General features: G+C 39.8%; 1 protein-coding gene across 3 annotated transcripts in view; it reads left to right on the top strand.

Moving 5' to 3' along the window:
• Window positions 1–9,500, top strand: part of mgat5b (alpha-1,6-mannosylglycoprotein 6-beta-N-acetylglucosaminyltransferase B) — a 73,794-nt gene extending 64,294 nt beyond the window's left edge. For all 3 annotated transcript variants that reach the window (XM_080300937.1, XM_080300938.1, XM_080300939.1), the window contains 2 exons: window positions 5,429–5,700; window positions 8,804–9,500. In XM_080300937.1, the coding sequence (XP_080157063.1) occupies window positions 5,429–5,700; window positions 8,804–9,002 (471 nt within the window). In that variant the 3' untranslated portion in view covers window positions 9,003–9,500. The remainder of the gene's footprint in view (window positions 1–5,428; window positions 5,701–8,803) is intronic.
• The last annotated feature ends 6,534 nt before the right edge of the window (window positions 9,501–16,034 follow it).

Genomic DNA, 16,034 nt, shown 5'->3' with positions numbered 1-16,034 from the left:
AAACCATAAAAAAACTGAAACATGGAATAAGTGAACATAAAACTTCTAATTTTTGCGAGACCTCCCTTAATGTTTTGGTATTGAACTTGTTTTAACACCAACTAAGGGTATAGAGACAGTCACATGAAAAGACAAGAAGCCCAGTGTCACTCAGGGGAATACGCTGTAATATTATATTTTCTTTATGATTCAAATGTAAAAAAAGACAGAGGATGTAACACTGAATAATAAGCGCTTTGTTTTGGGCTGTAAACTGATGTTTTGTAAAGTCAGTTTCAGTAGTTATTAATATTATGCACTGTATGATGCCATAGTAGAAACTATTGAATAATGCTTCTGAATACATTTAATCCATTCATTAGTTAATGCTACTTATTAGATATTTTAATAGATTAAGACCTGTTTTTATATCTATTATAAATCAAATATGGCTGCTAATGCAGTGTTTTGATGTATCAAACAGTTTTATTCAGTCATTGTTTGTTTGCCCTGAATTTATATGGATGTCACAATAATTATTATCACATTCACTCAGTCTGTTGACACTACTGACAAACTAAAGGCACACATGTGTGCAGTGTTGCCTCAGAGGACTAATCTGACTATGTGTGTATATACTAATATATAAGAATGCAGGAGTATTGCCTGCATACTTGATAAAGGTCAGATGGACTGATATGTTCTAGCTTATTAAAAATACCAGCAGTAAGTGAGACAGCATGCAAGAGTTCTGCTTAATAGTTTTCATGTCCACCTTTCAAAGTGTCTTAATAGAGGTAAATTCAGTCCTAGAGTGGATTATGGCTGGGGAAAAGAAGCGTAACATTTAAACACAAGGTTAAGAACAGAAAGGATGCGTTTATTCAATTCTGCTCATTGGGTCGATCCCCTTGACAGAAGAAAGGAATTAATTGGCTCTCATGTGAAGCTCCAGCTGTTTCAGAGGAGCGAGCTCGCTGTTGCATTTTAAATCTTTGTTCCTGAGCCAGTGCATTTTATTTTCATTATATTTTAATTTTTTTCAAGTATTTTAGTTATTAATTCAATCTATTTGAAGAGATGTATACACTATATTGCTAAAAGTATTCAGTCTCCCATCTACATCACCGAATTCAGGTGTTGCAATCACTTCCATGGTCATAGGTTTATAAAATGCACAGAGGTGGGCAACTTCTGCAGAGTCAGTCACTGCAGACCTCCAAACTTCATGTGGCCTTCAGATTAGCTCAATAACAATGTGTAGAGAGCTTCATGGAATGGATTTCCATGGCTGAGCAGCTGCATCTAAGCCTTACATCATCAAGCACAGTGCGAAGTGTTTGATGCAGTGGTGTAAAGCACGCCACCACTTGACTCTAGAGCGATGGAGACGTATCTGTGTGTGCAGGTGACTATTACTGTGCATAATTATTAGGCAACTTAACAAAAAACAAATATATACCCATTTCAATTATTTATTTTTACCAGTGAAACCAATATAACATCTCCACATTCACAAATATACATTTCTGACATTCAAAAACAAAACAAAAACAAATCAGCGACCAATATAGCCACCTTTCTTTGCAAGGACACTCGAAAGCCTGCCATCCATGGATTCTGTCAGTGTTTTGATCTGTTCACCATCAACATTGCGTGCAGCAGCAACCACAGCCTCCCAGACACTGTTCAGAGAGGTGTACTGTTTCCCCTCCTTGTAAATCTCACATTTGATGATGGACCACAGGTTCTCAATGGGGTTCAGATCAGGTGAACAAGGAGGCCATGTCATTAGTTTTTCTTCTTTTATACCCTTTCTTGCCAGCCACGCTGTGGAGTACTTGGACGCGTGTGATGGAGCATTGTCCTGCATGAAAATCATGTTTTTCTTGAAGGATGCAGACTTCTTCCTGTACCACTGCTTGAAGAAGGTGTCTTCCAGAAACTGGCAGTAGGACTGGGAGTTGAGCTTGACTCCATCCTCAACCCGAAAAGGCCCCACAAGCTCATCTTTGATGATACCAGCCCAAACCAGTACTCCACCTCCACCTTGCTGGCGTCTGAGTCGGACTGGAGCTCTCTGCCCTTTACCAATCCAGCCACGGGCCCATCCATCTGGCCCATCAAGACTCACTCTCATTTCATCAGTCCATCAAACCTTAGAAAAACCAGTCTTGAGATATTTCTTGGCCCAGTCTTGACGTTTCAGCTTGTGTGTCTTGTTCAGTGGTGGTCGTCTTTCAGCCTTTCTTACCTTGGCCATGTCTCTGACTATTGCACACCTTGTGCTTTTGGGCACTCCAGTGATGTTGCAGCTCTGAAATATGGCCAAACTGGTGGCAAGTGGCATCTTGGCAGCTGCACGCTTGACTTTTCTCAGTTCATGGGCAGTTATTTTGCGCCTTGGTTTTTCCACACGCTTCTTGCGACCCTGTTGACTATTTTGAATGAAACGCTTGATTGTTCGATGATCACGCTTCAGAAGCTTTGCAATTTTGAGACTGCTGCATCCCTCTGCAAGATATCTCACTATTTTTGACTTTTCAGAGCCTGTCAAGTCCTTCTTTTGACCCATTTTGACAAAGGAAAGGACGTTGCCTAATAATTATGCACACCTGATATAGGGTGTTGATGTCATTAGACCACACCCCTTCTCATTACAGAGATGCACATCACCTAATATGCTTAATTGGTAGTAGGCTTTCGAGCCTATACAGCTTGGAGTAAGACAACATGCATGAAGAGGATGATGTGGACAAAATACTCATTTGCCTAATAATTCTGCACTCCCTGTATGTATATATAAGGCAATAATCTGTATCCTATTTTAAGTATTTATTTTCTTGTTTTAATGCTTCTCAAATGTGTGGTAGAAAGCTTCTTTGTCCTTGCTTATCTTGATGGTTGCAATGTTCTGGTGAAACATGTGTTGATGGTGCATTCATGTGATCCTGTGTTTGAATGAGTGAAAACAGTGTTTGGGGAATATCCTAACATGACCTTTGACAAGTCTTATTCAAGCTTTTATTTCTGAATTCACATACTGACCTTACTTTTAAAGGCGTTCCCTTTCTGAAGTTTTCAGTTGTTTGTCCACAATATTTATCCCTCTGCTAGACTGACTGGGTCAGCAATTAAATCCCTTTTTCCTGCCACCGGCTGCAAGCTCAACAGATGGGCACAGTTTTTTTGTTTTTGTTTTTTGGGGGTGTTTTTTCGGCTTATATGCAATGTCCTTGATTTCTAACATTTGCACACATCAAAATGAGAAATGAACAATCACCATGTGTTTAACCGTATCTCTTTCTTGGTATTACTGCTACTTTCAATTTATTTTAAAGAAGAAAATCATCTGAAATATTAACACACACACACACACACACACACACACACACACACACACACACACACACACACACACTCTTATCTGCAGAATGTTTACAGATGTTGTTGTCCTCAATGAGATCTGTGATGTTTTGATGGTTGGTATATTGTCTGGCAGTGGCAGGTTAAGGAAATGTGTTAGCCTCTGTTCTGCTCTGACACCCTCTCTTCCCCCGCTGTCAGAAATAATACACACACAATAATGTGTGTACACACACACACACACACACACACACACACACACACACACACACTCTCTCTCTCTCTCTCACTCTCAACATGCCGTGACTGACTGAGACTGTGACTAGCCGCCTGGCGTGTACAAGGGCAGACTTCCAATCAGGCTCTCCTCCCTGTTCTTTCTGCCACTTTCTTAAACCTTTTCTTTCCTCTTTTCCAATTTTACTTCTAACTCCTCAAGTTCCACACATCCTTTAGCCTCATTTTTCTACTTTCTGACCAAAACCGTCACACTCGTTATCTCCCACTATGAATACCCCTCGCCTCTGTTTGCTCTAGCAGAGCTCTAACTCCTCTCTGACCCTCATACAATAAAGTTTGATGGCAGCTCACTATTTTTTTTTTTTTTTTTCTAAAAATGGTGTCCGTGTGATGACACAGCAGGGCGCAAACACACACACACACTTGCTGGTTACTTGGTTATTCCAGTTCCTTGTTATTGCAACTATCTCATCAGCCAATCACATGGCAGCAACTCAGTACATTAAGGCATGTAGATGTGGCCGGGATAACCTGCTGAAGTTCAAAGCGAGCATCAGAATAGGGAAGGAAGGTGATTTAAGTGAGTTTGAACGTAGCATAGTTGTTGAGCCAGAAAGGCTGGTCTGACTGTTTCAGAAACTGCAGATCTGCTGGGATTTTTCTGCACAGCATCTCTTGGCTTTACAGAGAATGGTCTGAAAAAGAGAAAATATCCAGTGAGCAGCAGTTAAATGCAGTGAAAATACCTCATCGATGCCAGAGGTCAGAAGAGAATGGCCAGCCTGCTTCAAGCTGATAACAAGGCCACAGTAACTCAAATAATTGCTTTTTATAGTCAAGGTATGCAGAATGCACAGCATGTCAAAGCTTGAAGCAGATGGGCTACAAAATTGGAAAACAGAAAATACAAAACGTTGCCTGCACTGATGGGTTTTGATTTTTGCTGCAACATTCGAAGGTTAAGGTCAGAATTTGGTGTAAACAACATGAAAGAATGGCTCCATCCTGCTTTACGTCAGTGGTTCAGGCTGCTGCTGGTGGAGTAATGGCGTGGGTGATATTTTCTTAGCACACTTTGGCCCCCTTAGTAACAACTAAGCATCATTTAAATTCCACAGCATACCTGGGTATTATTGCTAACTGTCCATCCCTTTATGACCACAGTAGATCCACCTTCTAATGGCTGCTTCCAGCTTGAAACCAGTTCATGTTGGCGCCATATCTCAAAGCTCAGATCCTCTCTAACTGGCTTCTTGAACATGGCGTCACTGATGGAATGAAGAATGTCTAAAAAGAATTACTGAAGATTTAATATAGTTTCAAGCCCTCCGTCTCCTCATCTCGCCCCTTTCACACTTTCTTATTTTGCTGATGAACACTGCATATGCGTGTGCGCGCGTGAGTATGCAATCAGGAATGTAGTCTGTTTTTAGGAGTGGAAGTGCAGCAGAGATTGAGAGATTGGAAGTCTGGTTATTGCCTACGGGAACTGGGAGCCTATTTAATAAACGGGACTGGAGGCCAGAGGGATATGTCAGAGAAATGTTATTACCTGGGTTTTATGAATAGCCCCAGCAAGGTGGGGAGGGGTCTAGTCAGCCTCTCACCAGAGCCCTAATTCTGCCTCCAAATCCTATTTACTACTGGGTGCCATGACTACATCCATGTTATTTCCATATAGGATGACAAGGACTTCCCACTTTTGATAAGCAACTCTTTGTGTTTAACAGCTCCTTTATTATTTTAGTAGCATTTAACGTGTTGCTAAACATAATGTACTTTTTTTTTTTAAAATCAGAGTTTAGTTTTTGTTGTATATTTTACTTTTTCTTTCCACCTGCAGGACTTTTGTTCTCCTGAAGCTCCGTTTCCTCCCGTAAACTCATCTCAGACTTGGTTGGGCAGTGCTCCCAGTCCTTTCAACCTCCTACCCAACTCCAGAATCCTAACCTGGGCCTCCAACGCCAGCTCCTTCTCATCCTGGCCTCCTCTCACTGCACTCCGTGTCGTGGCTTCACTCGAGAGCGAGTCGTGTGTGAAGGCATGCCAGACTGCAGGACTAATCTGCGAACCCGCCTTGTATCGTTTCATTAACATTAGGGAGACTTTCAGCGCGTAAGTCCTTTTTTCCTGAATTTGTTGAATGATGAATCATTTTTGCGTGCACATCCTAGCTCAGAAAAAAAAAATTCTCAGCATCTGAGTGTTTTTTAGGTTAATAAGACAAGTTAATTTACAAAAAAACATTTGAGGGATCCTGCTGGCATCACTAAAATAAAGGTTACAAGTTCCATAGTTCATGTTTAAATGTGAATGTGATGTAAATTTATTCTAAAAAGGAAACTTCAGCTGTGATGTGCACTCATCTGAAACATCTAGTGCAGTTTTTTATTTTCATTGTTTTTTTGCAAACTGTAACATCTTAAAAGTCCATCTCACTGAGCTCATTCTACAAATAATTATTTGATTGCATTCCATCAGAGCAGCACCACGCCTCATTTGCACTTCTAGTTTCAGTATTATACAGTAGTACAAAGTACTGATGAAACAACTGGATCACCCTTTCCTCTGTTGTTTTCCTGCCATTCTGAACAACAGCCGTAGTAAACACATTAAAGGGTTTTATTAGTGGGTTTTTATATATAAATTGTCATGAAGAAAGAGAGTCATTGCTCATAAAATGAGGTCAGATCTTCACACGTAGTTTGTTTTGAGATGGTTTCATTTCTTTATTGAGCGTCCTGAGTAATCGTTCACAATACATGCTGGTAAAAGTAACTGAACTCATGAGTCTAGTACTATGTTGAGCCTCCTCCATCTGCAGCTTCATCAGGTGTTTCACACTGTCTGCTTTCAGAATGCACGTCAATGCTTTGGGAATTTGAACCGTTCCTCCAACAAAACTCTTAATATTTCTCAGGTGTAGCAATTTACTGGCCTACTTGGGCACTCAAAGCACTTTATACAACATCTGTCGATCACCTATTCACACAAACACTTTTTTCTAAGTCTAAGTGCTAACTACCTAGCATCCACAATCTGATGAACACACTGGAAGCAGCTTCGGGGTTCAGTATCTTGCCCAAGTTTACTATTTTATTCAAGGATGCTGACTGGAGCGGCAAGGGATTGATCTGCATCCTGAGCCACAGCTACCCTACAATTATCAGATTTTGCTTTAAGGTCAGCATTCCTACTTCAATTTCTTCATTTTTACCCACTTTCTTGTCTTCATATGACACGAAAGTGGGTTTTGGTCATCATGTTCCACAGTAGGTGTTAACACTGTGCTGTGCCTTTTTTGAGAAGTTTTGTCACCTGTCCACAGAACATTTCCACGGAAACCTGTTCCAGGATTACAAGTATTGCTCTTTCTCGGATTTTTGCAGGACACACAAACTTTAAGAAGTGTCATTAGCGCAGTGGTTCACAGTGCAGTGTATATGTGTATGTATGTATGTATGTATGTATATATATATATTAGGGGTGCAACGATATTCGTATCGATATTGAACCGTTCGATACAGTGCTTTCGGTTCGGTACGCGTATGTATCGAACAATACAACATTTGTAATTTATTTTATCAATTTTCCTTCTGACGATGCTGTCTGTGTGGAGCGCTCAGTGGATCTGCGTTCGACTACTCCGCCTAGGCTGCACTGTCGAGCGCAGATCCACTGAGCGCTCAACACAGACAGCATAGTCAGAAGGAAGAGCGCAGGGCACCTCCCCCACCCTCATTCAGATCTGGCGTTTGGAATTATTTTGGTTTTCATGTGACGTATGACCCTGAAGGTAAGCGAGTCACGGACTAAAGTAAAACAGTATGTTGGATGTGCCATGCAATGCTCAATTACATGGGTGGGAACTAGTGTGTTAGCGCAGTTAGCTCGTTAACGTGTTGGCCGTCTAGCCCCATGCACGGGGCGATCGGCGGTAGCTCGTTAACGGAGATTTGCCATGTTGTGGTGTTAAGGTCATTTCAACGAGATTAACCTGAAAGCACTAGTGGGAACACAACGAATATGACTGCACATTTACACCGACATCATCCTAGTGCAAAGACAAAAACAACTAACTAACTTTAGCCGAGTCATTTAGACAGCTGTTAGCACATGATTCTCCTTATGCTGCTGAGAATATAGCCCAGAAGAAGCGGATAGTATAGCTTTTATTTTGGAAAGAGACATTTCTCTGTAATAAACTCTCTTTTCCAAAGATGCATGATTCCTCAATCAGATACAGGGCTTGCAATATCGCTAGCCTGACGTCCCGGAGCTAGCGATTTTTTCAGTCGGGCTACCAAAATCTATCTCTGCCCTGCCCGTCGGGCTATTGTAAGAAGGAAAAATATATGTCAATGCTTTTGCATTCTTTCAGAAATGTAGCTGGGTAATTATGTCATTGGCATCGGTGAGCCACTGTCAATATGTGACATATTGAAATCGCGTTTGAATTTGCGCTTGTTTTTTTGCTTTCACTTTGCAATCTTGCGAACTGTGTATAGAGAGCGACAGCACTGATCTGTGAGTGATGATAATTTGTGCACCAATTCCTCTGACATCGTCTTATTAATCGTTAGCTTACTATGCAAACATGACAAGTGAAATCTCCCGCAGCAAGCTTAAACATGTGAGAGGTTGATCGCACAGAGAATCGCTGAGCTTATGTGAGTGAGCGTGTAAAAGCAGCAGGATTTATATTTCAGTTCTGCTGAGCCAAATAAGACAGGTCAGGGTGAAGAAGTGACAGACAAAGAAAAGCTTACCACAAAACGGAGAAGTTATGACAAATCAGACTATAAGGCAAAAAGAAAGTGCAGCTTTATGGTTTCATGGACAAAATAATTTCTGTGGCTGCAATATGACGAGCTAAATAACCAGGGCTGCACATAAGTGGTCCGCAGGTGCGCATTCGCTGTCAAAATAAAAAACACGCACAAGGGTTAGGGTTAAATTTAAAAACTGTACTTTTGAGTTAAAATATAGATTTATAATTTTAATAAATGACAAATTAAAAAGGCATGAACATTTTTTTTGTATCGAAAAAATATCGAACCGTGACACCAAAGTATCGAACCGAACCGAACCGTGAATTTTGTGTATCGTTGCACCCCTAATATATATATATATATATATATATATATATATACACACATACACACACACACACACACACACAGTAAACTGTGTCCTCATCCTTTGTCTTTGTTCCCAGGCTGGACTTTCAATGTGAAGGAGTGGAGTCTGAGAAGAACCACCTCTTTCCTGCTTTCTCAGCAGAGCATGCTGAATGCAGCCTGCAGCAGGACCCCTTGCTGTTCAGCTGTGCCGGCTCCAGTGCCAAATACCGACGCCTTTGCCCCTGCAGGGATTTTCGCAACGGCCAGGTGGCATTGTGCAAGGACTGCTTATGACCAGAAGAGGACCTGGATGATGGAGGCTCTTTTGTAATCCTTGGGTAGGAAACTCACTGGCAAGAGACAGTGTGATAAAAGCAGCAAAGCATACACACTGACTGTGCTACCTTACCTCTGACCCAGAACTGGCTACCAAAGTAGGTAAGGTGTAAACGTCTCAGGGATCTGCATGATTGTACTTTGAGTCTGGAGGGTTTGAAGCTTCACTGTACAGATGTTCTGCATTCAGACAGTCTTTACAGAAATCACGATGAAATGTAAAACTTAATGGATGAGTTATATGAGTAATCAAGAAAGATTTGAATTAAAAAAAAATGCTTGATTTCCACAAGTGTGGTTACTTGTTGTTGTGTGAATATTTACAGTGTCATAGTGGAGTTGGATATTTGTACTAGATGCACCCAAAGCCATTTACACTATATTGAGATGTACTATTTTAAATGTCCGTGATGAAATTTGTACATAAGTGTTGTTTAATAAAATACATACAGGAAACATCGTCTTTTTCTATTTAAAAAAGTACTCTACTGGCTATCAGTCTCTGTATCTAAACACATTTTAATACAGGTCTCTGAGGGTTTTGAGAGAGCACATCTTCCATCACGGTCAGAGCTCCTTCTTGTAATGTCACCATCTGAAATGTTCTGGATCCACACCAAAATTTAATGAGGTCTGTCTTTTCAAATGCTTCAAATTTTCACAATTTCTGGCTAGACAGATTTCTTCAGTAAACTTGCTGATTTACAGACATGACAATGCACAAATCGTGATTTAAAGTGAGGTAAAACTATCCATCTTTTATTATCTTTTTATGGCAAAATATAACAATTACTTCTTTCAGCCTGATTTATACGGACATAAAGCTTTGTTGGCACAGACTCGTTGGTTATAAAGTATACTTTGGATACAAGATGACACTTCTTGGTTTGATTCCTGCACGAATATTTGAGGGTTTTTTTCCCCTATATTATATCCTAAGCTGATTTGTTATAATAATATATTCCTCATAAGGCACATCTCTGCAATCCTTGTACTCTATCCCTTGCAAAAATTTATACTGTCTTTATAGATAAACGCATGCCTGCTTAGGTAGCAGAACAAATGGCGAAAATAATGGAGTCAGACATCAAACTTCAATACTTGGATGATAAAAACACAGCTTCCCAACCCAAGACACATTTTACAATATGCTTCTATATCACTCATGGAAAGGGTTTAATATTGTTACCAGGTCGTATCAGAATAGTGTTCATTTGGTAACCGTATTTATTCTCCAGCTCACTCTGCCTATGAAATCACTCCTTTCCTGCTAAAGGTGCAGAAAATCTACAGTTTTCACCACAAAATTTCCTCCTTACTTTTTCAGCACTATTTTATGCATAGCAGGTGCAAGGAGGGATTTTTTTATTTTATTTTATAACGAAATGATTTAGTAAGATTATGTACCTACTTGATTTAACTGCAGCCTCGTGTTACTGTGGAGACTGACCTTCTCTTTCATTACAACTGAATAACGAAAGCTCATCATAGTCAGAGTGAACTGGCTGAATGATTACAGGGGCCAGAGACTCCTTCAGTATGTGTGTGTGTATTTATATATATATGTAGACTAGGCTGGCGATGACGGAAAGATGGATTTTACCCAGGACGTATGAGAAACTGCATCAGATTTTAAATATTTAAATTATGTCAGCAGTAATGAGACACATTATTCAAGAGTGATATTCATATGCAATATGATATTGTATCTTGGCAGACTGGCAAATCAGTGATTTTATCTCCTGCTAACGTACATCACTCACTGTAATGCTGCTATCTGCTATCATCTTTTTTACATTTGCTTCTGCTGTTAAAGAAAATATCTTTATCTAGAAAAACAAAACTATAAAAAGAGCATATATGTACAGACTATAAAGTATTTCAAATTTCACAGCATGGCACAGTGAAGATGGAAAATAGCTCTTTCCCACACACTGCTCTTTAAGTACCTTTTCCAGACTGAGGGAGAAAATATGCTGTATAGTATTTTTTATTTATTTATTTCAATTTTTTTTAAAAGGTGTCTGGAAGTATAGTTCTTCAGGTTTTCTGAAGGTCCGGTCCAGCCCTCATACCTAAACATTTTCACAGGAATGGTTTTTTTTTTTTGTTTGTTTGTTTATTTTTTTCAGCCAATTAATGCTGACTTGTGAATTATTCGAGGAAAAAATAAGTAACTAAAAGCAAAGAACCAAATTTAAAAATTTTAAATTTCAAACTCACTGCTAAAATACTGTTGCACAAACACAGAATTGTTCCCATCTCTATAAAAAGGTTTGATGCAAACAGTTTGACAGGCTTAAAAATTGTATTCTTGCACCAACAATGTGATTTCTAAAACAATATTAGCTGAAAACTTGACATATTTCAATTTGATGTGCAGTGTATCAAGTGAAAACTGACAAACACAGGACAAAAGAAGATATTTCAATCCTAAATAAAAGCATGAACAGTATATAAACACATGTCATTAAGAAAGGACATGAAACTCCAGCAGGGACTTGACACAGAACCTCAGAAATTTATCTAAGCCTTAAGTTGATCTTTCTACTGTTCCCTGAGTCGTCATTAGAAATGGTCTCAGCAGAAGGATGGCCGGCAAGAAGCCATTCTTAAGGAAGGGAAACGGGGAGAAAATGCTGAGGTATGGCGAATTACACAAGAACTGGACTGAAAATCTGTTGTCAGTATGTATACAGGAGGTCAAGAGGTGGGTACAACAGTGCATGACTGTAGCCATCTGTAAAACTCGGCCGAGGCTGTGTCATGGTTTGAGGCTCCATTTCAGTCAGTGGTGTTGGGGATCTTCTCAGAACTGATGGAATTATGGACACAGAAAAGATTCACCACACAATACCATCCTGAAAACATCTGACTGTGATCATTGTCATTCTGAAAAATGGAACCAAGCACAACACAAGTGCAGTATAAACATCCCGGGATAGAAAAACAAAAAATGAAACCCTAACAGTTATTGACTGAGCCTGGATCTCAACATTACCGAAGCAGTGTGGGATCATCTTGAGTGAAACTGGAACAAAAGGCAGCCAACATCCAAAAAGGAGCTTTAAATGCCCTTTAAGAAACCTGTGTTCAGGATGTGCTAAAGAATAAAGGTGGTCATATCAAACATTAACGTTCAAGCTGAACTGATTCTATTTATTACCACGTGTTTCCATTTAATAAATCACTCAATCTATTTTGTATTTGCATGTTACAACTTTTCCAGAATTGATCTCAGATTTCCAACGTTAATCTCAGAATTCTGAGGACAAACAGTCAGAATTCTGACTTTAAATCTCAGAATTCTGGAAAAGACGAAAAAAAAGGACGTGCCCACTTTTCTTTTTCTTCCGTACTTCAGTATGGTTTATGGTGGCTGTAGTGTATAGAATGCCTTCAACAATAAATCCCCATGTTAGCACACATAGGTGATCACTCAATTTTGGGCCAGTGGTCATTATAGTGTGCATTAATGTTTTTTGTTTTTTTTTACAGTCATCATTATACTGCTCATTTGCTTTGATCTACTGACCGTAATGTCAGCATTTTTCCTTTATTTCTTTACTAACGTTGGCACACTCCCATGGGGCGCTAGCACCAATAAGTGCTGTGTGAGGCTGCAGTCCTTTGTGTTGATCTCATGCCAAGTAAATTCAGTGTCAGTCCTGCTCATAGTGCATTGATCCTATTAACCTCCTATACTATTACCTGTGTTGGTATTGCTACTATGGATCTTTAGATCAGTTCTCCCACCTGTAGCATCAGTAAGCAGCTCTCTGTAACTTCAGCTTTAAAGACTCTTCAATGCTTTAGTCGATCTCGTTAACGTTTAAAAATGATCTATTCTAACCTGATGTAGACTGCTCTGCTGGGCACTGACTCTTCACAGCAAAATTTGTAGCAATATTTGATACTTTTTGATTTTGTTTGTGTGGGATTTATGAAACCACTAAGTGAAGTTGAATATTCAGAGCTATTTAAAATCACCTTTACAGATGGACATTTTAATATGCACAGAATGGCTGCAATGTCACCGAAGTCATTATCATGTGAGCCGCTGCTCCACTGAAGCTGAAACCCGTCACTATGATAAGAGGATTTTAATGAGAATCCTCTGAAGACAGAGCTCGAATTTGCCAGTTTTCATTTAATGACGGCGCTAGTGTTTCTTTGACTGATAGTAAGGACCATTTCACAATGTGCCCATTTCTCCTCTCCAATTTATAATCTCTAAACTAATATTGAAATTTCTCTTGATCCTCCGAAACCACAGGATGTGTGTGGCAAGAGCAGTCAGGAGCTTTGAATCTTTTAGGACTTTTATGGCGAGAAATGGAGTGTTGAACAAAAACCTCTTAGACTTAAACTCGCGTATAAAGAATATAAATGTAACACTTCAGAGGCTTTTTTTTTTCTTAGATGGTATTTTTTTCTGAAGTAACCCTAAAAAGCTGCACCTACCTTTAAGTGCTTTTCTATTCAGCTCTCTTTTTCTCCATTTCACCACTTAAAAAATATCCCTAATATTCCAGGAAGAAAGAACTGCAACAGCAAGAAACGGGTTTTGCAGAAACCACGCAATGACGGGTTGACATCTTACAGATAAAATGTGCTTCTTTCACACGTGTTTTGTCTTGAAGACCCGTTGACGTCAGGCCTCGGGCAAAATAGCCTGTGTGCTGCTGCCGTGTTCCAGAAAGAAGGCCTGCGAGCTCCGAGCTCAGCTGTGTGAAGCCCCTCTGCAGCCAAAGAAAGAAAGAAAATCTATTTCAAGTCTGCGTTTTACAATTTTACTGAGATTCAAATTGTGCACTTCAGACAGCTTGCAAGTTTTGATGAATATATGCACACAGTTTGGTTAAGACAGAATGCCAGCTCAAAAGGCCAGCCTTTTAAAGTTCCTGTTGCCTATAGCTAAATCATGTTGAAACATAATGTCTTTATCCAGTCATAGCCAGGGAAGACAGCAAGCTATAATTGTTATGTTAAGTGATTTTGGTACGACTGTTTAAGTTATTGAGAGAGCAAACTTATTAGTTAAATGTGCTGGCTGCAGTTCATCCTGGAAGTTAAAAGCTGACGAGAACAGCCTCCTCGTATCCAAACATTGGATACGAGGCTGAGTATGATGCCGTGATTTCCATTGGCAGTATCCCCAGCTTCCAAACGGCACAGAGATGCTTCAGCTAAGACAGCCCAACATTGTCCAAATTGTTTCACTTCCAAGTGAAGATAAAGATGAAGATAACCTACTCCTTTCAAATTTTCTAAATTTGGGATGGCACGTTTGGGAAATTCTCAAGGTTACCATTTAAAAAACAGGTCAGTGCAGCATTTCCCCAGATTTCTGAGCATTTCACGCCCAGCTCCACTCCTCTGAGACGGTGACACTGTGGGCAGAGTGATCACTTTAGTCCAGATCTGTCATCATTAAGAATCGCATGAAATCCTGTGTTAGCTGTTTAAGCAGCAGTTTTAGCAACGGACCAACTTTTACACGTCACTATATGATTCATGGTGTGGCAGGCCACCTTTTTCAAAGAGAGAGATCACACAGACTAGGATTAATACGTTTTCTCAACACACCGCAGGCATCTTCATTCGTCCCGCTTCACGCTCAGCTCCTCACCAGTGCCCCTCGCTGCTCCCTTATTCTCTTCAACTCCTCTTCGTTTCATCTTTTTCTACTGCTTCTCAATTTACACAGGTTTCTCTTTCTCCTCAGCCTCTTTTGAAACCACCATCATCCCTTCCTCAAAATTGAAATGGTTCCTTTTTTCTTATTTCCTCACCCTATTTTTTTTTAAAAGAAAATTTCTCCATGACCAATTCCCATCCTTAACATTGGTGTAGTTTTGATACTATTTTTCAAACAGCCCCCCCTCTCTCTCTCTCTCTCTTCAGCCCGTATCTTTTTAGTATGGGTGATGGAGTGGGGGCTGTGCTGCCTTCTGTTCATGCTGCTTCACCGCTGCCTCCCACAAAGATAAATGTATCACACATGATGGTTCTGCCCCCCCGTGTGTGCACGCTATATGTGGATATCTTTCTCTATAACAATAGGTGTGAAAAACTGACACTCTCATAGAGAGAGTACTTGGACTGATGGACGTAATGGACTGAAAAGAAATATTAGTTAGGTTGTGATCTAAACTAGAACAGCACTCAAAGTACTCGTCCTCCTTCAAAGCCAGCGTCCAGTCACATCATTTTAAAGACGGTGAACCACATCAAAGTTTTATCGGTTCACTGGTTTGCCAGACCCCACGTCTCCAACAAGTTCTAATTTTGATCTGATAGTTTTTGGGTATTCTTGGTGAGAGACAAACAGATCACTTGGCAGATGAACTGTATTGTTTCTGCTCACCAATATGTATGAAAAAATGATTTTCAAATGTAGTTCTGTTAGAGGATACCTCTCCAGCAGTCACTGCAGACGGTATCTCTGCCACAGTGAGAACCGAGCCAGTGGTATCTGGTGACTTCCTTTTTTGTCTTTGAGCATAATTACACATAATCTACCCCAGAGGTGACACATTGTTTAAGAATCCATTCAGTTTGGTGCAGATGCAGATAACTTCAGAAACAGTGAACTGAACTGCCTTTGGTGGAGAATGTCATCTGTGGGTTTATAGATTTACATACTTTTTCAGTCTGTTTGCTTTCCTTCATTTCAACCTTTTGTTTTCAACTTGTTCATCACAACTGAATAACAACTAAGTGGTCTATCAGCTATAAAAAATAATTGATTACAGTTTTGTTTGATTTGTAGATTTAGTCCATTGTTACAGGGTTGCTATGCAACATGATCATGCCATATCAACCCAAATTAATGTTTTGTGGACATTCTAAGGTGTTATAGGTGCACAATGAACACTTTGTGGATTATGTGCGCTATGTGAACTCATTTTTAGGGTATGTGGTTGCAAATATATATATATATATGAACCTTCAGGAAGCAAAGGTGCACCTTTGTTCCAGTTTCAG

The sequence above is a fragment of the Astatotilapia calliptera genome, chromosome 4, assembly GCF_964374335.1.
Source record: "Astatotilapia calliptera chromosome 4, fAstCal68.1, whole genome shotgun sequence".
NCBI lineage: Eukaryota > Metazoa > Chordata > Actinopteri > Cichliformes > Cichlidae > Astatotilapia > Astatotilapia calliptera.
This window is presented reverse-complemented; position numbering and strand designations above follow the sequence as displayed.